Here is a 22,465-nt window from a genome sequence, read left to right as displayed (position 1 = left end):
GGAATGTGTATCGTCTCACCGTGACTGATAGTGTTTCGCCAATCGAGTTTGCGGTGGAAAAGATAGCCGAGGAATGACTTTGATGATGCGAAGAACACGCGACGGAGAACTACCTCGACGGCGTTGTCTTCGCGCCGGCGAAGTTCGTTTGTCGAGTTCTATGATTTTGAAACCTATTTTTTGGAATTGGCGCGACACATCCTCTCCCTCAAGCCGCGATTTTTTCCGGGAATTAACACGCATCCAGAGTCCAATGTTCCGGGCACTGTTCCTCACCTTGCTCACGAAGACAGATGCTTGGAGCCTGTTTACCCAGTGGGATAGAGCCCAGATGCCTGCATATTCTGAGGGCATCAGGGATCGGGCCCACGCCCTTTGAACACGAGCTGGAATCTCTCGTTGATCCCGAGTTCAACTATCGCTATACATATGTTGTGGCCGCTGGTCCTCGCGTTGATCCACAGGCGTTCAAGGCGTGGATCAATGTCGTGGATCGACGAAATTGACTCAATGTGAATGCGGATAACTTTGCTCACTTCCCGGGAAATCCCTACTTTGGCTCGCGTAATCCCTCGATAACACGTCTCGCGTAGATTTTGCACACTATGACAAAGGAATCCCCTCGAGAAATCGACATTCGACAGCGAGCACGATGGCCAAAAAGGCTCTCGTGCTAGCGGTTCTCTGCGCCCGTGCCTTCACGGCGTATGCCAGCGATGACCGTATGCCCGACGCTCTAGTCCAAAGTTCACTCCGACGCTCGATTCAATTCGATACAGCTCTTGTTTTCATAGTTCCTTCCGTGATGCACATCACCTCGATTTTTCAGAGGTTTGCTTGGGAGAGTTGGGATGCATTCCGCTGAGGGACTGTCCCCAGAGACCGCTGAATCCGTCGCCCGATTCTCGAGAAACGATAAATACTTCGTTTCTGTTCTACTCTCGGGATTCCACCGATGCCAAGACGATACCGGGGTATAAAATCAAAGCGGATACCCTCCGAAATACAACGTTTGATGCTTCGAGACGCACCATGGTGAGTTCGAGTGACCTGCAGCGCTCTGGTTTCGCTTCGCGAATTTCTTCAAATTTATACGAACCTCTTCAGATAATCGTACACGGCTGGACCGACAATGTGTTCTTAGGGAGATGGATGATACTCATGAAAGACGCTCTATTGCGGAATGGAGACTTCAATGTCATCCTCGTGGACTGGACCGGGGGCAATGGTTTGCCTTACACGAAGGCCTCAGTGAACACTCGAGTTGTCGGTGCCGAGATTGGGCTCCTCGTCTCCAAATTGATGGTATACTTTATCATAATATGTATCACTTTGGACTCTCGATACATGGATCGCTCGTGCCCGAAAGAAACTCGACCCGGAAACTCCGCCTCCGCCCTAAAATCGCACTGAGAGCATATATCTCCATCTCTTCTACATTCCAGGATACGTTTGGAATTTCCCCATCTTCTGTGCACGCATACGGACATAGTCTCGGTGGACACATTGTTGGTTACGCCGGAAAATGGTTGAACGGAACTCTGGGGAGGATAACCTGTGAGTTCCAAAGGCCCACGTCCCTTATATTGGCTCTAGATGACCGGAAGACGATACATTGATGCATGTTCCTTTTTGGTGGGCTCTTGGGATCAAACAGAATATAAGTTTTGAACGTTCACTCCAATTTTATACGCAGCTCTCGATCCTGCTGAACCGCTCTTCGAGTTCTGTCCTCCGCCGGCGCGCCTCTCGAGAACCGACGCTCAGTTCGTTGAAGTCGTTCATACGGACTCGACTTCGTTCGTGCCTCGATTCGGTCTCGGAATGGATCTTGCTGTGGGCGACGTGGATTTCTATCCCAACGGCGGCCAACGAATGCCGGGCTGCGACGTGAAGGGTCGCTTTATCCAACTCAAGGACAAAAACATTTTCCAGGGCCTGAGAATCGTCGGAGCCTGTAATCACATGCGCGCAATCCATTACGTGACCACCTTTCTTGAAAACTCGGCTAGCAACTCGAAATGTCTTCCGATCGCTTTCGCCTGTCAGAACTATGAGGTCTTCGAAAGAGGTTACTGCTCCGACTGTGGTAGCGATGGTTCTCGCTGTGCCGTCATGAGCTTGGATGGTGGAGGGAACGAACGTGAACTCACGGAGAGGCTGAACGACACTGTCCGTATGTATTTCAAAACGGGTCCTACGAGTCCTTTCTGCCTGTATCACTACAATGTCGAATTGAAGATGCTGAGGGACTCGAAGAACAAGTATGCTCGAGAGGTGTCGGGTGAGGTTGCGATCACTATCAACATGGAGGGAGAGAAACCACGCAGCTTTGAGCTGAGGCAAGAAAAGTGAGTTGTTGTCATATCCGATAATCGTAATGGCTCGGATCTTCGATAAAAGCCCGTAAGCGACGTCCCGATACTTTCGACGCCGAGAAATAGTTGAAATATCTCGTTTCTGCTCTTCATTTCAGCGGGGATGACTTCACACCAGGGGCGGCGTACCGATACCTGATAACGTCAGACACCCCTCTCGAAGGCGTGACTCACATAACGCTCACCTATCGGAGCAACAACTTCGTTTTCCCGCCCCCACTCGTCTTGAAATACCTGAAGTTCACCCCGATGACGGCCATAACGACGAGGATGTGAGACAAACGATCGATGAACCGAATCCCTGCCGCCATATCAGATCAGATGATTCATGATCTATCGTTGATCCGATCAAGAAATTCCTAATATAATCAATCTCTTGTCTAGGGATCTGAAAAAACTCAGCAGGATGTTCTGTCCCAAGACCAGTGCCGTGGAGAGCCGCTCAACGATCAAACTTTCGGAGGAATTCTGTTAGGGGCAAAATCTCCGTGGTACAATCAGGGCAGCTACGTGTAGGGAAGTAGGACATGTCGCGACTCGAATCTTCGTCTTCGACATCTAGCCTTCCCCCGAATCCAATGACTGGAGAATAAAGCGTTCTTATTATTTGAAGAAACTGAGGGCGTCGGGTATCCTTCGCATAAAACTTTTGCAAACTCACACTCTTCAGGGAGTTCTCCTCGTCTGAGGACCAATGCCGGGGGGGGGGGAAATCTTTCGAACCGCCCAGCTCGAAGACGAGATCATCCACTGGCACGAGAGCTACGGAATGGGGATCGACATTCTCTTCTAGGCTCGGTGTCGAAGTCTGGCCCTCCCGGGCGACGCAGGCATGAATCTGAAGAGAGCGGTTCCCGTCCCCGACAGCGAAACATTCCCAATATGCTGAACGAACCTCGCTGAAATAACGGCTGTTTCCCGGAAGATTCGGCATCTCTCCAGGAGACCTTCCTCTGGCAGTCGTCATAATCCGAAGCACTTCTCTCGTTGTATGTTGCTTGGAAGTTTTCGATTGCTTGTAGGAGTCCCATGCATTCGGAAGCATTCCCGATAGTTTCTTTCATGGAGATCACTTCTGAATTGCCCTCCACAAGGGTTGGCTCGGTGCCTCCCATGGGACAGACAAGCAGCAATGCTCCCACAGGCCGCGAAACCTTGGCTAGAAGCTCATTTTCGAGGCCGAAAACGTCGATAAATTTTCATCAACGCTCAGCTCTTGGATATATGTAATTTGTCAAGACTTCGGGGCTGCCTTACCGAGATGACAGGTTAGCAGAACTCAACCCTCCGATTCTCCTCGACGCCTGACTGATGACTCGGTGGGAGAACTACGAAGGATTCGATTTTCACTCGGAAATGTGACTCGCTTCGCGAGCAAGTTCTACCGCATCTCTCACGAAATGGCGTGCCAGGGAAAGTCTCATTCCTCTTCGGACGGGGACGGGGAATCACCCTCTGAGGTGACGTCTCCCGATGATTTGTATGATGGAGAGGGGGGCGTCTGGGTAGTGCTGGGAGAGTTCGACATCATGAGCGCGTGCTTCACTCCTTCACCAGCTGTGAGCTCATGCTACAAGGGTCCGCGAAGGAGTTATGTGAGCTTCGCATTCTTCCGCCGATCCTTGATCCCCAACGCGAGGATATCTGATGAAGTATGCGTGAGACCGCTGGACCGTACCGACGTGTGACCACTGAGCTTTCCAGCAAGTTCGATGGAGGGGCTCAGACGTGGGCAATAATTGAAGGATCGCCATGGATTCGATCTCCCGCAAAGTTCCTCTCGGAACAAGACTTCATTTCTATCAGGCTCCGATGTTTTCGACCCCCTCAAATAAAAGAGTCATACGAGTTTCGCCTGCTTGAATGAAGTCACCGTATTCACGCAATCCGGCCGGGAGGTAGGGGGGGGGACGGAAGAAGTTCGAAAAGAACTACAGAGCCGGCCTTCTCGCGGTGGAAATGAAAAGTCAAGTTCGATTCTCAGGAACTTTTAGAACGATGAATTTATTTGAATTCGTACAACATGGGCTTCGCGGTCTCTTGCGCTTTTTCGGCACCGAGCAGTTCTCTGACCAGGGTGCATGCGAAATCGAAAGCTGTTCCTGGACCCCGAGATGTGATCAATTTCCCGTCGACGACGACGCGATCTTCTTTGCAAGTGTATCCCTCCTTCGCATGAAATGAAGAGCAAAGGAATAGACATGTGAGGAAGAGAATCGAATGGATTCGGTCTACAAGAGTCGAAGCTCGACTTTCCGGACCGACGAAGCATCAGACGCTCAGGGATGTCTCACCATTTTGCTCTCCATCGATGGGTAGATTGTGACGTTCTTGCCTTTGCCGATGTTATGAGCTGCAAGAGCCATCGGTGCAGCGCAGATCGCTCCGATGGTCCGTCCAGATGATTCTTGCTCTTTTAGCATTTCTCCGACTTTGGCATTCTTGGGACAGGAATTCTCGCGTTAGGAGGCCGCCACAAGAGTTGATCAATGAATCCGCAAGTTTTATCTCTTTGAGCTCCTGAACATTCAGGGGATGACTGTCTCGAGTACTCACCGCGCAGAAAGTTTCGGAGCCTTTCAAGCCACCGGGTAGCACCACGACGTCGAACTTCTGCGGAGAAAGAATGCTCCGTTGACCTATGGACGGGCTGCCTCCCTTCTGCATATCCTGGACGCTTCGGATAATGATCATTGATAGCACCGAAAGCGATTGAATTGTCAGAGCGATCTAACTTGCCTCTTTGCGGGCATCCTCCAAGCTCTTGTCAGCTTTGATGACGATGTCGCGACTACACTTCAGTTCAGTGCCATCCACGCCGGCGACGGTTACTTTAAGCTGTGGAAGAATGTCGTCCTGTGATTTCAAAAACGAGCATCGCCGAGAGCAAGGGAATCGAGGATCGGCATCGGGAAAGCGGTAAGCAGCCCGAATGAATATTACTGGTGCCGCGGTCCTCGTGGGTGAAGGTTTCTCACCCCGGCTCTGCGCAGGACATCTATCACGATGACAGCTTCCATCTCCTCGGATCCATGAGCGAGGAGAACGCAAGCGTTCTGAGCCGACATCTTGGCGGTGCAGCAGAAACTCCTAGACTTCAATAAACGAACGCAGAGGTCGTTCCTCCGGATGCCTGAGATAGCGCGAAGCAGATACATTCAACTGAGCCGCTTCCAACACTTTATAATTCTCGGAACGACTCTGTCTGAGCCGCTCTCATTCCGCGCTCATGTGGTGCCTTCGTGGTGCGAACGGGTTGAGGAGAGGATACTCGGACGCTAATCCAAGGAGTTGCTCCTCTCATGACTAATTGATATCCTCCTCGGATCTGGAATGTAATGAGACGCTACCCATCCAAGATGGGTCAGTATTGGACCTGCTCCGCAATCAAGACGAGCCCACCTTAAATAGCGGATCGAACTAAACGTCGGAAGGACTGCAGTCAAAACACGCGAGTTAGAGAAGTCCAATTTCGGAGCAACTGATTTTCATCCCACGGTGCGAAATGTCGGCGGCAGCAGTGAAAGAGCTGGAGGATTTACACAAAAAGTTGATCAACGAAGTGGAGTCCTACAAAACTTTGCAGACGAATTTCGAGAAAGCGCGAGGAGCTCGACAAACTCTGGAGGCTCAACTCCTTGAGAACGAGTCGGTCTACTCAGAGTTGAGCATGGTCGGTGCCGATTCGAAGATCTTCAAACTCGTCGGCCCTGTCCTCATCACACAGAACTTGGACGACTCGAAGCAAAACGTCCAGAAGAGAATCGACTACATCAACGGTGAATTGAAACGACAGGAGAACGCCTTGAAAGACCTCGGGAAGAAGTCTCAAATCCAGAAAGACATCATCAATAGTTTACAGAAGACTATTAATGACAGAAGGATGGAGCTGAGCAACGCAGCGGGGTCGAATAGTGGACAGTGATTTGGTCGGCAGCTCTTGTGAAGCAACTCCTGCGATTCGCGCCGAAAGCGCGGCTGAGATTTCCCGTCGAGAAACTGTTTATTTTTTCAAGCTGAGGATCGCCCCAATAAATGAATTCTTGCACTTCGGACATAATGTGCTCTAAGCTCATTGGACCCTTGTCGAGATCAGTTGATCTGAAGCCCGAGAGAGGCTCCGTAGAGAGCATTTTCTCTACCACTCCTCGCTCGAGGTCCTTTTGCAGTGGTTTTCAGGATGGTGTCCCGCCGCCGTCCCAATTCCTCGGAGAATGACACAGGGTATCTATTCTCCGATAGTACAGGGTAGGTCTGAAGACCATATCGATCATGTTCGAAGGATGATCTCGAGGGAAGCGTCGCATCTCTAGAAAAAGCTGCGGAGATTCCGCGGTCGGAGGAGTTCGAGTATCGTGAATCTAGATTCCTCCAAGAACAATCCAGATACAGCCAGACATCGGACTTCGATTGGAGCTCCGTTAGCTCCGGAACGGATACCTCTCGGACCGCAGAATCTCCTCGAAGACCCTTGGGCTGGCGCATAGCGGTAGACCTTGCGTGGCGAGTTCGTCTGGTTGAGGGCTTTCCGTCGAATTCGTAAGGACGAATCAGCGGAACGGACGGAGGAGATTCCGCCGAGGGGTCTTGCTCCTTCAGGCGGAGCGGAGGCGGGTAAAGCTTCGCTTGCTTGAAACTCGTAGCGGTAGTGAGCTTGGAAAACTTTCTGTCTCGAACGCCGATATCCTCGATCGGCTAATGAGCATGCTCTCTTTCGAGCGTGAAGTAGTCCTCATAGTTCCGAATTCATCCACGACGTCCCGTGTTGCGATGTCCGACGCTGTCGAGCTCCAAGAAGCTCCGGGGGGAGGGAAGCTGACGAGTCGATCGAGGTTCGGGCCGCAACAGAATAAAGGTCTGGCGAGATTGTGTCGGGTGTCCCGCGAGACTCGATTGAGATCGTGAAAACCTTCGAGAACTTTTTTAGAACAGGAATACGGGATTGAGATCACCCATGCCTCCCCTTAGTGTCCTCGGAGAGACACCTTCGGGCTAACGATACAGAATTTCGTAGCATTACGGCCTCGATTCCCAAGCGAGCACACGGGAATCGTTCTCATTAGTTCAGCACCGATATTCGCGCTAGACAAATTGACCGATTCGCCGAGTACAGCCTGACCATGACTCACTCAACGAACAGGCGATGTGATCAACAAGTTGGCATCCCGTTTCATTAGCTCGCGACAACTAGAGCCATGACGCTCGTAACATATCCTGACATTCGTATCCATTCGTAACAGCGCCCTCGTGTCCGTCGCACCCGTGTTCGCACCCCGCACGCAAACCGCAATTCGCTCAAGGAGCACAATGGTAGAAGACAGGGATCCGGATCCAAATCAATCCTATTCAAACACTTGTGGGCAGACGATCGGTTCATCTGGCTAAAAATGTTGCTCTGGAACTTGCCAGAATCATCTGATGCCTACCACAGAAGCGTCAGAGAATGTGGTCCGAGAGGAGGACACAGTGGAATGTTGACCGAAACAAGGATTCTTCAGGGCTCGATGTCGCCTTCAACGGCTAGTGCGCTCGCTCGGGATGACCCTCCTGTTAGACGCGGTTCGTGTACATGATTTAGGCCTGCGAACTCGATACAAGGGAAAATCTCCGCGAAGATCGAGCGAGTCATCTCGTATGAGCCGAACTCATGGGCGATTAGCAATTTTGGTGCACTGTCTCTGAATGCGCTCCGGGATCATTCCCTTTCTATTATGAGAGCTCCCAAGCTATAACCCCCTGAGGTGAGGCCACGAGTTTGCGATAATTGCTACGACTCATCCCACATTTAATCCAAAAGGAGAGGCGACTCGGCTCTAGTAATGGATAAATCGAGGTCTGTTTTGCATACCGAGGGCCGATACCGTAAGCATTTGCGTCGGATGTAAATCTAATGTATTTATTATACCTTCAAAGTGTGTATGTGGATAAGAGTAGCCTGAATCGGACAGCTGCGAGAGCGAAGGGGTGTAAGGGGTTTCCTTCTATTCCTGGTAGGTGCGCGCCTCGGTCTCTTCGGGCCTATGAAAATCGGGTCGTTGCGACGAGACGATAGAGGAATACATACTATCGACGTACTATACTATACTATCGACGTTAGTAACGCATCCATTCTTTCCTCCCGCATTAACCTTGTACATACCTAGATGCGAGTCGTCGGATAACTTCTGTGCTCAGGGTGTCCACCAAGGAGATAAATGAGCCCTCGGTCGGACATCGATAAGAAAAGACCGAGTCCTCCGCCTCTCCATGTCTATTGATATCTCCACGGGTGTCCCTTCGCCCCGCAGATACATTCATCGTGTTCAGGACACTCTTCGCTATTCAAGTCAGTCATTTGCCTCCTCGCCAGGGCTCGGATAGCCTGAGAGTTGAGACTTCCTAACACTCACTCAGTCAGAATCTGAAGACCCACTCTCGAGTCCCTCCCATGAGTAACCCTGAAATCGGCAATTTCTGGTCCGGATGGAATTCCTGGCAGTGATAGATGATACACGTACGTGGACGTGGGTTGATATTCTCCATTTGCGGAGGACTACAATCCGTGATCTCTTTCCGTCACGAGATGTATGTTCACGAAAGGCTTGAACCCCCCCCCAATCTTGAGAGCGGGATGGTTTTTCCCGATTCTCGCGCCCCGCGCCTTTGACTCGCTGCTAGGACCCCGCCTTTCCGTGACCGAATACTGCGGCTCTTGGGCTTCATGGTGAGTTTGTTGGAGTCCGATGCGAGAGATCATGGAATTTTCAAGCTGATTGTCCGTCGTAGTTATTAGGCCCGACTTCCGTCGCGCCTTCTCAGCCCGAAAAAGCATACTCGGCTGATAGCATTCTCGTTTACGCCGAAAAGAAGCGGTGCGGAGTCCCCTCCACCTATAATTGCACCTACGGAAAATCGAAAGGACGAGTCTCCTATGAATATGTAACTTCTTGATACGCTACCGGCCGAGCTGCGTCGCGTGACAGCGGAGATCCAGCGGCCTAAGTGTGACAAGACTTCATTACATGACATGGGGCATGAAACTCATCCGTCTGGCGATCCGAACGATATCGAAGATGTTTTCGCTTCAACGATAACGGAGAGCAATCCTCCTCTATAGAAACCCACAACTCGAGCATGCGTAGTTTCAGCTCAAAGTCTCGACGTCATAAACCTGATCGCCTGCTTGGCTCAACCTCGAATGTGCCTCAAGCAATGTCGATTTTCAAATACGAACTTTTGAGCGCCAGCTGCATTAATAAGCTCGCGCCGAATGGTTAGTCAACAAGACTGGGCTCTGTATGCTGATGTATTCATAAGGGGCTTTGCAAACGTAATCCCTCGCTGACGTTCTTATTCTGAATGGATCAATCGAGAACGATTGCGAACTGTTCCCAGCTCTGGAATTCATAAGCAATCGATGCGGTAAGACTCACCGTTTGGTCGATGTGCGGTAGATATTGTTCCTTAAAGCTCTTGGGGCATCATCGAGGGTGCGGATTGCCGCTCTTAGCTCGAGACTTGAGGCTGAAATCCCGATTTCTTCCAAAGCATGTCTCGATTGCCGGGTCCCGATTTTGATAAATTTCCCAGCCCCCGCTATTCAGCGCTTTGAATACGCGTGCGTCCGTTTCAGCGTGATATCCCGTTCTTCCGGGAAAAACGTCGGATCACCAGATCAGAGCTGTCATAGATGTTACGCGCTCGAAAAACAAAGTCGGCTGATGCGGAAGTGTAAGATATGGGCGAGACACTTCATGAGCGTTCGGATCAGATGGAGCGTGCGGATGCGAAAATGAAACTTCAGAGGCGTGTATCCGTCATTTTCCGGTCGAGTGAATTTCCTGTATTCGAAGAGAGTGGTTTCAGATTATCACTTGTCCTGGTCTGACCCACATTGGTGGCTCCAGTCAAAAAGCGACGAGTTGCGTATATCCCGGAAGTGGTGAGTGATTATGAGTCTGCACAAAAGTTTGTAGCGTTTTCAAGATATTGGTGAAATATTCACTTTCAACTCCATGCCCTCGATCACGCTGTCGATAGCAAAGGTCTCCGCTCCAGAACACGTGTGACACGCACTGATTCCGCACAGTGCCCCTCCGGAAAAGCGACTTCCTATCCGAACTTTCAGGGAGAATGAATTGCTGCGGGTGCATCGAACGACACCTCGAAGTCGGGGGTAGACTTCCAAAGCTTTGAACTTCTTCTGCCCTAGACGGCTACGGAGGTCGAGCGAGGGAACCGAATCGAGCCCACTTGATTCTCCGGACGGACATTGATAACAACTCACTACGTAGTATGAGGCTTCGTCGGGAGCTCTGTGAAATTCAGTCCTCCAAATTGGAGGCATAAGACATTCTCCTCCGAGCATGGCGTAAGACGTCCGTAATCACCCTGTCCAGGCTACTTGCCGACAGAGCCTAAAGTCTATCGGAAACGAGTCATTGTTCACATCAAAATTATTCCCATCTGGATCCACCCTATATCACGAACCGAGATATCCTGGCTTCGATATCCATGCTCGAACCAAGATTCCCCCGAAAAAGCAGGCCGCGACATGTGCTCGGATAAGACTTTGGCCCGATAAGCGAGAACGCAGCTAGACGCTCGATTAGAATTGCTGTCGATAAACTCCTGTTCTCTTTTCATAGGTTGCTTGGATACGCTGCGGCGACGGAGCACATCGGATATTTCATTGTTCCGACCCGTAGCTGATGAGGCATTGACTCTTTTTGGGAACTGCTGACTGAGTACGATCTCCCTCACGTGCGCGAGCACGACGAAATCCGCTGGGCTCTCGCGAAATTCCCCACCTCGACTCCCAGCCGGGGCATGTCAGCTCATACAGTGAAACCGAAGGGCCGGAATCTACGCTCCACAATCCACTCATTCTCGACCCGGGGGTGAGGAAGTCGAGGGCCGGTGCTCACGCCATAACCTACACCTTGTCCCTCGGGGCGAAGAGCTGTGCGACGGAGCAGCGAATAAAACTTCTATTTCGAATGTGAGATTTCGTTTCTATTAGTCTAGAGATACGCCATTCGAGTGGAGAGATTTCACGAATGATTTGTGCGGCGAATGCCCTCTTATGATGGGGATGTCCTGGGGCGGGACTTATCTTTGGAAAACGAGGGGCTTTTTCTTCCGCGGCGGGAAATCGGCTATGCGGTCGAGCGAGAGCTGGGTTCATTCCCGTGAGATGGAAAGCTTCTTGAGAACAAGCGCCCTGTCATCCCAATGAACTCGAATAGACCCCGTACGAAGATGTTCTCGGGGATCAAGTCTTATAAGGATTTGTCCATGTCCTCTGGATAGATGTTAGCTCGGAGGGATTGACCGTGCAGCTCCCGAATGATCACGATACTCTCGATTTTTTGGGCGATTCGGTCATAGTTTGTGATGGCCAGAGCTGGCGGTATGGAATTCGAATGCATACGATTAGCCTCCCCCATTGCATCTGAGGAAGGGGGATTACGACTTTGTTCCGGCGAAGATATGCCGGAACGTCTCATTGGGGATTCCGAAATATCGGATCACGAGTCGGTAGAAGAGAGGGACGGGGAATCGGAAAATCCGGAAACCTTGGTTTAGTAAAGCATCTCGACGGCTTCTACAGACGCTCACTTTGCAGAGTCCCTAGCGACTATTTAACATGGTTGCCCCATTTTTGGAGGGCTTCGATTTCGGTTGGTCAGAGTACAGGATTGATCCGAACTCTGAACACATCGAGTTCAGTCGACGAACATTATAAGTTGATCAAGGTGCGCTGATTTGTTTGGTACATGGAGCGGTGTGTACTCGAGGCTCAGTGGAGCGACGCTCGAACTTCCCGACTCTAAAAGTTTGACCGGATCGACCGCGGCCGCTTACGCGACGTCCCGCCCCACAGATTAGATGCCACCTCTCCCCGGGCAAGTCTCGTCTATCCGACGGGAGTCGGGAGGCTTGACTTTCGTCCGCTGATGATCAATGATCATTCAATATATTCCACTGTCCGACCAGATCCCGTGGATCGTTTCGTTTTCCGCGAAATGATCAGAAGTTCCAAGATCCGGCATCAGTTTCAGGGATCCTGTCCTAGCACTCGTCGAACATCCATCCGTGTTCGTTAGGTTCATTCCTGGAACAGCGGAAGATTCCATCTTACATTCCCCTATTTCGAACTATGTATTCAAGTAGAGATGGCCGCTTTCTGAGGATTTACCTCTAATGCTCCCTCTGGTGTACCAAGACAGAGGTCCTCGACATACATATGTAAATCCTCTCAGGTGTGGGGGACCCCAAGCTCGAGAAGTTGTCCCCTCCCGTCTGGGAAACGAGGCTTCTGATAATAGTCCCGGAGCATAACGATTTCGGTGTTCTCATACGCCCCTTGTCTTGTCTCTGGAAGCAGAATGGACGCTGATAATTTTCTCCGACGGGAGGAAACTCGACCGGACACGAGCTTCTGTATCTCGCGGAACCATCCGCGGGGTCTTCAGCAGAACGCGGGGGAGTTTCCTCACGTGTACATGAACGCTCTTCTCGGAATCAGAGCGAAGGGTAGGAGGTCGACAGAGGGATTACGTGGCGAGCATGGCGAAGGTGAAGGGCCTCGCTACAATTATGATGAAACGCTCAGAAGCGAGACATAGAGGGAAAAGTGGATTATTTGCCGGAGACCTGTAAGCTCGGGAATCACCTCCAGTGACTGAATGAACATGCACCGCCTTCGCTCGGAACGAGCGATGGATTATTATCCACAGTAGCCCGGGAAAACAATCCCTCACAGCTCAACACACCTCTAGACCCACGGCTCCCAGGCGCGGCGACCGCGGGAAAAGTAGACGTCGGGTTGATCCTGATGGCGCTCCGGCGGGAGATTCAATTTTTTTCGATTCTCCGCATTTAGGGGAAATAGTGTGGGAAACTCCCAATAGGTGACGTTCTGTCATGAACCGATTGAAGTACCCGGAGGCGGATCTCCTTCTCCTCGCACTCGTCTCGGGTAAATGTCTCTTGGAGGAGTCTTGGGGGTTAATTAGCGGTTAATAAGCGGAACCTTTTTAGCCAACCTCGGCTCCCAGAAATCAAGTCTCCTCCTCGACGATTTCCGGTGGGATGAATCTTGCGAACTCCTTCCCTGCGAATCCCGACTAGGAACCGTTCCGAGAACTCCCTCCACGCGGACTCAGAAGTCTCGGAATCCGCAGCCTGTTCGCTTCCAGGATCTGCCGGTGCGCGAAGAGCCGCGAGAGAGGGGGACGAGAGAAGAGTTGTGAGATGGAACACCGCTTACAATGCTCGTACACCCCCTATCCCGATTCTCCCGAGGTAGCGTGTAGAACGGCCCTCTAACTGCTTCCAGCTTTGATGCCGAAGTTTCACGCGATTTTTTCCATCGTGGGCCCAGGCACGAGCTACTCTCTGCGGACGCATCTTCGCTTTTAGAATGAGCCACTTTATTCTCTTATACCCGACCCAAAATAGATAAACTCGATGGGAGGGAGTTCCGCTGTCATGACCTCACTTGGAATACCGATCCGAAGCGCTCGCGAAATTTGGGAAAGGGCTCTGATGAAGAGTGGCCTGAAGGAGCTCCTGAGGTTAAGGTCTTCTCCTCCCTACGAACATTGAAACCATTTCCACAATACTCGTCGAGAAATTATTGTTCGTGAGAGTAGGGAATCTGAGCATGGAACATCAGAAGTCGTCTCCATGTTCGCTACGACGAGATCAGCGATTTCTCATAATTCGCCGGAGTTGAAGGCTCATTCCACGTCTCGATATTTGCGGAATTATCTGAGTAATCGATCCCGCATATCAAGCGTCCGATATGACCGCGAAAATTTACATGAAATTGTGCGCGCTCTGTCGACGAAAAACTGAGGTAATCGTTAGGAGATTTGAATGTTATTGAATCACAAGGAGAGACTCCAGGACCCCCTCGGAAGAGCTTTTCAGGGCGTGAGCGCGTCCAGGAACCGTCATCAGGCTTCGCTCCGCTCGACAGTAATTAATTCGGAGACCCTTAATGTTACACATATATATTCCCAGAGCTCCTGCACGTCCGCTCCTCAGCAATGATCGGTCCTGCGTCCTGCCCTTTCGAAGCGATAATATTCCGAAGGCAGAAAATACGTGGGATTTGGGCCAAATACATGACGTAGGAACAGGAGATCCGCGACCTTCTGGCGAGCCCGGAACGACCGTCTGGTTTGCGTTATGCCGTATGCTACTAGTTATCCTCCTCACCTGTGTCTCGGCACGATTTCTTGCTGACGTGTCTAATCTCCCACCAAACGGAGAGAAGGGAGCGAATTCTACATGTTCATTCACCCTGTATCAGAAATGATCGCTCTCGTCGTCCTCGCTTCCCTCAACGGATGTAGAACGGAAAACCCCGTTCTGACGATCATTAGGGACGGTGCGGCGGCGCAGGCTTTTCTCCGAAAATCTCGCTAGCAGCCACTATCTTCAAAAGCTTGACTCTTTCCGACAATGAGCTTTCACGGAATCCTCCGTGGAACAGATGAAGAGTTTATTTCCAAATTACTGCGAAGAGGAAAATGCCACGCATCGGAAATCAATAACAAACCACGGTGATCGGCACGGCTCGGAGTAAGTTTTTCCAGGGAAGAGGATCACCCGCTGGAGCGAGCTCTTCCCCAGACTCTGACTACCGACCTCCTTCGGTTTATTCGGCTGCAGCATCCCGGATGACACCGGACGCGTGCGGTGGAGTCGGTGCGCCGGCGGAATCGCGGCATGGTGTTCCTCTCCATCGACTCCCACCCACGAGCTGACGGACGGGCGGACCGGTACGGCAGGCGGACCGGTCGACTGAAGAATCTGCGAGTGAACGATCGATTTCTCGAACGACCGGCCGATTGACCGAGCTAGAATCTAGTTGAAGGAGCAACTCCAGAACGCGGGTTCGGAAGAGGAGGGACAGCGCACTCTCTCCTGAGACCCCGCCTCCTGACGTCACGTCCAATGGTCGCACCCCCAAGTCGCATGGCTGCTTTTCGAACCGGCGAGTTGCCATTCGACTTGGGGACCTTTTTCAGAGCGCTTCTCCCCCAGTTGATCATTCGGTGACTGTAACCCGTTATCAACCAGGAATCTCCTTCATCGAAGAACAGGACGAAAACGGTGAGTGCTCTCGTCGGCCAGAAGGCTCGAATAGCGTCGCTGTCTTCAGCATCGCGGATCTTCCGAACAATCGGTCTCGAACGTGCAACAAGTGACGAAGCGACTCTCTGCGCGATCGAGAGCTTGAGAGCTTCGAAAAGACAGGCGATTAGTAGGACTTTTTACGAAACTCGCCCGGAGGGATAAACTGAACGACGCTAAAAATATGTACTTATCAAGATCGCTTCGGAGTGAGACCCCAGACAGAACCATGACCGTAAGTTCTTCTGGAGCCTTCAAACGTGGCGTGAAATCTTGATAACCTATTCCGGGACGAAACTTGATACTCAGCGTAGATCCGTTTGCGAGCAGGAACGACCTCCGGAGGCGAAGAGATCCGCTGCAGGATAGAGCTCCGGACAATTTTCGATCTGACTGAGCCTTACGACCCGCCAGCTGCGTCGGTGCGAGAGATCCCGGAGATCTCTCAGGGCGATTCGGACGATTGAAGCTCTCGATTCCGACCGCTGGGGTCTAGAATTCGAGACTTAGAATTCTGCGGATCTGCGTTTTCCCCGGGCGGGACCGACGCATCTTAACGGCAGATTCTCTTCCTTTTGTGGGCGCCAATCATTGATTATGCGCGGGCTAGATCCGTGAGGGTTCCGACTCCGAGACTCCTGCTGAGTCGAGAGGAACCACTCCTTGCCCGTAAATAATAATCGAAATCAAGCAAAATTCCATAGCTTCTAAGCGTAACGCCTAAAACTTCGTATCTGTGCTCGCGACTCGCGAGTGTTCCTCAGCTCCGTCCGTGGCGAACATCGATACAGGCATCGAGGACAAACGGAAAATTACCCTCGAGTTCCTTCATAGCTGGGGCGACGGGACTTGTGAGCACTCTCAGCGCGGGGTTTCGTCGCGCCCATTAGAAACCTGGATGAACACAGCCCGGGTCATCGTGGCAGACTTGGCACTATTCGAAATCAAGGTTCTTTGCTGATCACGCGACTCATTGAATGAGACGTGTGTGTTCAAACGCGAGAACACACGGATGCTCTTTGTCTCAGCACTCCGAGTAATGAGCCGGCGTGATATTCCCTCGGAATGGGTAGCGGGAGCTCAAATATTGAGTTCATTTTTCCCGTCCGAAGTACAGATCACGGAGCACTTGAAGTTCTGGGAGCTTTCGCAAATCGCTCGAAAACTCTTTCATCTCTGAGCCTTAGAATTTCTCCCCACGCCATCTCGGAGAGATTCGGGAATCATGCAGGGGCTGCGGTGAATTAGCAAAAAGGTTGAAAACTCCAGGCGCGTGCTCGTGGAGGCAGAGAAAATTCTCTGCCAGTTTTCATCCACATAATGGTCCGCTTGCAATGTCATTCGACACACTTTCCAGAGATTAGGCTGCCCAGCCTACGACGCGAGTAGACCATTGCACGAACGAACGCACGTTGCGACCGGACCTGCTCAATTCAATTGCGAAACACCTCGGAACTGTGGATTTTGGTGAGCACTAGGTCTCTGATAGCCTTATGAAATTCATGACCTTCTGAGTTATCGAACCTGGATCTACACAAGAACATGTTCCATATCTGCTGTCACATGCGAAGCGACCGTCCTTGGGAATGAGGTGGAAAGATCCGTGGTCGTGATCGACCGTTGAAATTTTTTCCAAAGTTGTCCATCCCTTAGCAGACCCGACGACGAGTGAGAAGAAACATTTCTCCCTCTCGCGGATAATTTACATTCTCTGCTGAGGGACAGCACGATTTTGGAAACAAGGAGCAGAGGATTTTCGACGGATAGTCGATGCTAGTCGTCACTCGGTGATCGCGATCCGTGATCACGGAGCGATTCACGCTTGGTATCCGTCGGGTGTTCCATCTGCGTCTGGACTCTCCTCGCCGATGCAACGCGTAGCGTACTCAGAGCACTGCGTCTATTGTGCGATCGGAAATCCCTTATCAAATTGAAAAAAAACGCCCCCCTCTCCCGAATCATGAGTGAACGGAATCCAGACGCCAATGATTACGTAAGATGCCTGAGACAAGTGTGATGCCACGGCTGGCCGAACATATAATCTAATTGCAATATGCAGCTCAATGAAGCTAATAACAAAGGAAAGTATTCGAGGAATCATCTACGTCTGCTTCCCCCGTAACATCTTTCCGCCTCTCTTCGTGATTGTACATGGCGAAGCTCGGCATGACACGATCACGGAGCGGTTGCAGGAGTTCTCGACGTCGCGATGCGATTTTACGATTGACCCGATTCGGGTCAACACAAATCCCTCAATCGAAAATTGAGCTCGAGCAGCAAAAGGAGGCGACTGTCCAGAACTGGTTGAAAATGTCCGAAACGAATGGCTCTGCGTCGGGGGGAAGGTTTCCAGGAGGTGTTGTTGCGAAGCGGATATTCGAGCTCGCTCCTCCCCAAGGACTACGCGCTCTCTCCGAAGGGTTTGGTGAGCAGCAGGAAACCATTGCGCTTTTATGCACTGGAATAGAAACATCCGCCGCTTAACCTGTTGCGTGGTGTCGTTTCCCGTAGCCATTAGCTATCAGCGATCCGATTTACACCCACGAGCATCGAGTCGAAAGTCCCGAAGGCGGGCTGGAACAGACTCGTGGGCTTGCTGCTCAACTCGTCGCGAGACAGCGACTGCGAATCCGAACCACCATGTCAATCGCGAGTCTACGTGTGAGAGCCGTGAACCGATCAGTAGCTACAGCTGCAGAACGTCTCCGAGGATGACTCGATGTCGTCGTTCTCGATTCGTGGCGGATCCAGGAAATCCTCGATGGGAGCGGTGAATGCTCCGAAGGAGGAACGCATTGTTACATGAGTCTTCGCTGAACATGGGGGGGAGGGTCGAACGCCCCCTCCCCAGGATCCACAACTGTTGTCTGTTTGAGGGGGCCGATCCGTCGAATCGGGATCCTGCTTGCAGTATAGATAATTTCTGTGAGTGGATGGTTGCTTGGTACGGAATTCCCTGTCTGAATTCCGGATCTGCGAGAATCACAGACATGCATTTCTTATATGAGTTTCCATCATACGAAGCGATTGGAAACTGAGCTCCACAGTCCTTCAGGTTCGCTCGACTATCGCTCGATTATTTGAGCGAGACTGCCGGCGCCCTGGGTCTCCACTGGACGATTCTCGCAAAGAGAGCTGCGCCTAGAACAAACGAGAGGGGGGCGAGCCTTAAAGCGATCGATTCCGCAGGGACTGTGGAGGATAGCGCGAGTTTCCCTGACTGATCGTGTCTCCTCCCGCGACAGGTGCGTCATACAGCATTCATGCTGATAACGCTCTTTGTAAAGGTCAGTTCTGCGGGCGCATCGAGGCAGACGACAAATATTTCTCACGATTGCTCGGCTGCAATCGTCATCCAGGCGGATCCAGCGGTATTCTCAGGCAGCGGAACCTTTATAGCTCGCACTAAGTCACAGATCCTGGAGGAAATAGGATCAAGAAACTAATTCTATAATATTGCTTTCGCCGGTCTCCCCGCGCGCGGTTCAATTAGCTTCTAACTCGGTCTCGAGCCTCGAAAAAAACAACAACCAGTCGTGCTGACCTCGAAAACTGTCTCGCTGCTTTTTCCGGTTCCGATCTAATGAATGCAGCCTTCCACGGAAAACCATCACTAATTGTTCCGTCGCGTTCTCAGGATCCGAGTCTAGGATGTAATGAACGGAAGTCAGAGTGCCGAAGATTCGCTCGCCCCCGAAAAGGACTCCACTATAATCGAGCTCGGAATCGACGATATCGTATGCTACTGAGACGGGTATCAAGCAGTTCTCGACGTTGAAAAACAGTTGTTGAACAAATGAGCCAGCAAGAGGAAGGGGTCATGCGATCGTCAAGTACTCCTTCGTACTGCCCTCCGAAAGACAAATCCCATGAGCACAGTGTGGGGACGAGAATCGTTTCCACTCGCAGCTCGACTCCGGATCCGCAAGTGTCGTTGAGCCTCATCGTGGAAGTAGAAAATTGGGGAAGATCGTTCATCATAATATTGCGAAACATCCCCGCTGTCGTAGGTTTCGACTGCCGATACTCGACGACTTCCACCGAGAGCTTGCATCAAGACGCAATTACTGCCTGAGTGGGCTCTATGAGGGTTGACCCACGTCTGAGTCAGTGAGTGCTTGTCGACTGACCCGTTTGAATCGAGCCCCGCGAAGACTTCCTTATCGGACTTTTTTCGTCTAGCCATATACAGCGAGAGCGCATAGTCGCGACACCGTCGTGCCACATATCCGTCGTGCCGAGATTGTCGATGTTTCCTTTGTGACTCTTTGGTAGGAGGCGCTTTAATTCTCTCCTTGTCCACCCTATTCATTCTTGTTGTCGCCGATCGCTCTACCGAAGAGCCGGCTTTGTTCCCACCGGGCTGACACGGAGCGTTCGACTGTAAGTGACAAGATCCCCGCCTCAAGCCACTCCAATGCATCGGCTTCTGGGTCACCCGTCGCGTCTCAGATGCGTCAGGTCTATCGCTTTTACGGGCTTCCTTTATAAACTAAACGTTCACCTCAACATCTACTGACGAGAGACATTCTAGTCGCGCATCCACTCGAAGTATGCCCGCAGAAATTCAGCTTTCGTGATGTTCCATTCCATCGCGAGTCCGCCCCCAATGGTGATCAGTAGGGCTGAAAACGGAAATTTCCGGCTCCTCCCCCAAGAGTTTCAATGAAGGCCGCGAATTTCCGCGAATTTGGCGGAAATTTTCCGCGAAAAATTTACATCCCTAATTATCAGACAAGGGACCTCGATCTCGGTCCTCACGACCGTCCCATCGAGCGACCTGCCCGACACATCATCCATTCACAGATGATGGCGTGACTCGATGCTAACCTATGTCAACTGGATGACTTCTCCGAGTTTATTCGATTAGTTTCGATCCATCGGAGTCCGCACCCAGTAACGTCTCTCTTCACGAGGAAAGAGATACTACTTCGACCGGGCACGATCATTCACGGACTCGGGAACCGTTCCTGTCAATCGATCCTGCGGGAAGAGCAACGCTCAAGAAGACGGCCGATGTCGGAAATCGACCGCTTTTCGATCATTGAGAGGATTCCGGAGAGCCGAGATATGTGATTTTCATTGAGCTCCACGTCGATCCCTAGCTCGTGATTCTCTATTTTCGGGTCGTATAGGAAAAGAGGAGATACAGCGATTGAGTCATAAAGTCGTTGTCCTTGATCTCTTTATATCTGCGTGTCTTGTAAAATTGTTGACCGCATGAATGCTCGGACGTTGACGGAATAACTTTGTCGCCGCAACAGAGCGGCTCCATGACAGTGGGGAGCAGTGAAGCCCCGTATCGACGAATGCTCCGCGCATACGCTCGGGATCTCCGCGCAAAAATGTTCTCGCTTCTTCATGTTTGATCGGAATCAGAACTACGCCGAGCTGATACGTCCGGACCTCTGAGCGGGATCTGGAGGTTCCGGTATACTCCCGTGATCCATAGACGTTTCGCGACCCAATCGCCGCCCATTTCGGTGCGGGAGAGTCACGAGCGATACGAACACGAATTAGGACGACTCCGGAACCTGAAATCGTTGATGATGGGCATCCAGCGTTTGAGCTTCATGGGAGCTGTTTATTCCGTTCCAACAGCGGATGCCACAGCCCAGGTGTGACGGGAAAACGAATTGCCTCTACAATTTCCTGCTGAAGTACGTTGGGATCGAGGTCGACGGATATCACGCCACGCTGCGCCTTCCCACGACATCCCATCGGTCAACACTACCTGATCATTTCTCTGCCTCGATCGGAGCAGCTGAGAGCCTCCGAAAATTTCCATCCCTCGGCGGGATCGCTCCTCCGGCGCGTACACTGCGCACTTAAACTTCTAAATCAGGGACCGAGGTGGCATCGCTGGATGCAGGATCTAGGGGAAATGCAACTTGTTGATTCAGTCGCAGTATCTGATCTGAGGATGGGGAGCTTCTTCAATCGCAATGTGACATATTCATACCTGCATGCACCTAAGACCTCGAGCTCCGTCCCGAAGACTCGCGCCGATCAGCCCGAGTTCCGATTGACCCACATGCGTATTCCGACTACCCCCCTGACTACGGTAATTCACAAGGAACTAATGCCTGTACAGAGTTTTTCAATGAGTGATCCGAGGGCTCATCAAGAACTCGATGGATTCGTCAAGATCGAGGCTCTGATGGCATGGACGCAAGGGGAAAGTACCGAGCCGTCCCTCAACTGTACAATCGGGGGCGCGTTGGGATAATGAGGGAGCTGAAAACAATCATATTCCTGGACGACTCGCGCGTGACCGATGTACTACTTCCATCGGTTGATTCGGGAAGAGCAGGTCCCTAGGTAGAGCGACGATATGCTCGCTCTCCCGGAAACCGAGATCGAATCTCCCTTACGGGAATCTCACGCATATCTTTATTCAAATCCGTGCGCTAACCCGTCAGGGGAATCTTTTCCGAAACTTATTCGCTTAGGGAGCCGTCGCTCGGCGCGTGACGAATGCCATCGATCATGAGGACTCGGCGAGCTTATGAAGAGAGACCTAGCCGAGTAGCCCGATCGGTGGCCATGCATAAATATATTCCGCGTCCATAAGAGTCACCTTGCCTCCTGTCCTGTTGTCTCATAAGTGCATTCATCGGGCGGTATGCAATCCACTAATTGGGTTGAGGAACACGAGGTATGATGGACAGTGAGAGGTGAGCCTGTTGACTCCTCTTGGCCCCCGGTTTTTCGCTGCATGGGACATGAATGTTTAAACAGCAGCAACTCGCGACGGCAACTGGCGATTGTTGCGGGGTTTCGGCACGCATCACAACATCTCTTTTAGAGTCGCGGCTTTCGTGGTGATAATGTCAGAACGGGAGCGGCTTAAGAGACAGCTCCTCAGCTGGAGGTCATGAGGAGCTCTCCGTTGGGCACTGTTGCAATCGAGTGTACGAGGGAGCAGTAATGAGCACATGACTGCACATCAAGGA

General features: G+C 51.5%; 4 protein-coding genes across 4 annotated transcripts; 2 read left to right on the top strand and 2 right to left on the bottom strand.

Moving 5' to 3' along the window:
* The first annotated feature begins 611 nt into the window (after positions 1-611).
* LOC100901968 (pancreatic triacylglycerol lipase) lies at positions 612-2,998 on the top strand. Its single transcript, XM_003741613.1, has 7 exons — positions 612-722; positions 830-1,035; positions 1,108-1,305; positions 1,446-1,557; positions 1,697-2,351; positions 2,477-2,650; positions 2,763-2,998. The coding sequence occupies exons 1-7, from the start codon at positions 653-655 to the stop codon at positions 2,851-2,853; spliced, it is 1,506 nt and encodes a 501-aa protein (XP_003741661.1). The 5' UTR covers positions 612-652; the 3' UTR covers positions 2,854-2,998.
* On the bottom strand, positions 2,937-3,574 carry LOC114828124 (ubiquitin carboxyl-terminal hydrolase isozyme L3-like; the record flags this gene model as incomplete). Its single annotated transcript, XM_029110984.1, has 3 exons — positions 2,937-2,960; positions 3,040-3,216; positions 3,326-3,574. Coding segments are annotated over 3 exons (450 nt in total), but the record flags the coding sequence as incomplete, so codon positions are not given.
* Positions 3,575-4,355: 781 nt separating this feature from the next.
* Positions 4,356-5,548, bottom strand: dj-1beta (class I glutamine amidotransferase-like superfamily protein dj-1beta). The gene is made up of 5 exons (XM_003741612.1): positions 5,357-5,548; positions 5,118-5,216; positions 4,935-4,991; positions 4,673-4,819; positions 4,356-4,547 (listed from the first exon to the last, which is right to left on the bottom strand). The coding sequence occupies exons 1-5, from the start codon at positions 5,534-5,536 to the stop codon at positions 4,383-4,385; spliced, it is 648 nt and encodes a 215-aa protein (XP_003741660.1). The 5' UTR covers positions 5,537-5,548; the 3' UTR covers positions 4,356-4,382.
* Positions 5,549-5,822: 274 nt separating this feature from the next.
* On the top strand, positions 5,823-6,445 carry Pfdn6 (prefoldin 6). The gene has a single exon (XM_003741611.2). It carries the CDS (start codon positions 5,884-5,886, stop codon positions 6,301-6,303), a length of 420 nt encoding a protein of 139 aa, XP_003741659.1. The 5' UTR covers positions 5,823-5,883; the 3' UTR covers positions 6,304-6,445.
* The last annotated feature ends 16,020 nt before the right edge of the window (positions 6,446-22,465 follow it).

Source organism: Galendromus occidentalis, unplaced genomic scaffold (genome assembly GCF_000255335.2).
Source record: "Galendromus occidentalis unplaced genomic scaffold, Mocc_1.1 scf7180000077189, whole genome shotgun sequence".
Lineage (NCBI taxonomy): Eukaryota > Metazoa > Arthropoda > Arachnida > Mesostigmata > Phytoseiidae > Galendromus > Galendromus occidentalis.
This window is presented reverse-complemented; position numbering and strand designations above follow the sequence as displayed.

Coding starts and splice junctions, on each gene's coding strand:
- LOC100901968 (XM_003741613.1), top strand. CDS start 653: ATGGCCAAAAAGGCTCTCGTGCTAGCGGTTCTCTGCGCCCGTGCCTTC. Junction 723..829: donor GGCGTATGCCAGCGATGACC/GTATGCCCGACG, acceptor TCGATTTTTCAG/AGGTTTGCTTGGGAGAGTTG. Junction 1,036..1,107: donor ATGCTTCGAGACGCACCATG/GTGAGTTCGAGT, acceptor GAACCTCTTCAG/ATAATCGTACACGGCTGGAC.
- dj-1beta (XM_003741612.1), bottom strand. CDS start 5,536: ATGTATCTGCTTCGCGCTATCTCAGGCATCCGGAGGAACGACCTCTGC. Junction 5,217..5,356: donor ATGTCCTGCGCAGAGCCGGG/GTGAGAAACCTT, acceptor ATTCTTCCACAG/CTTAAAGTAACCGTCGCCGG. Junction 4,992..5,117: donor TGGAGGATGCCCGCAAAGAG/GCAAGTTAGATC, acceptor CTTTCTCCGCAG/AAGTTCGACGTCGTGGTGCT.
- Pfdn6 (XM_003741611.2), top strand. CDS start 5,884: ATGTCGGCGGCAGCAGTGAAAGAGCTGGAGGATTTACACAAAAAGTTG.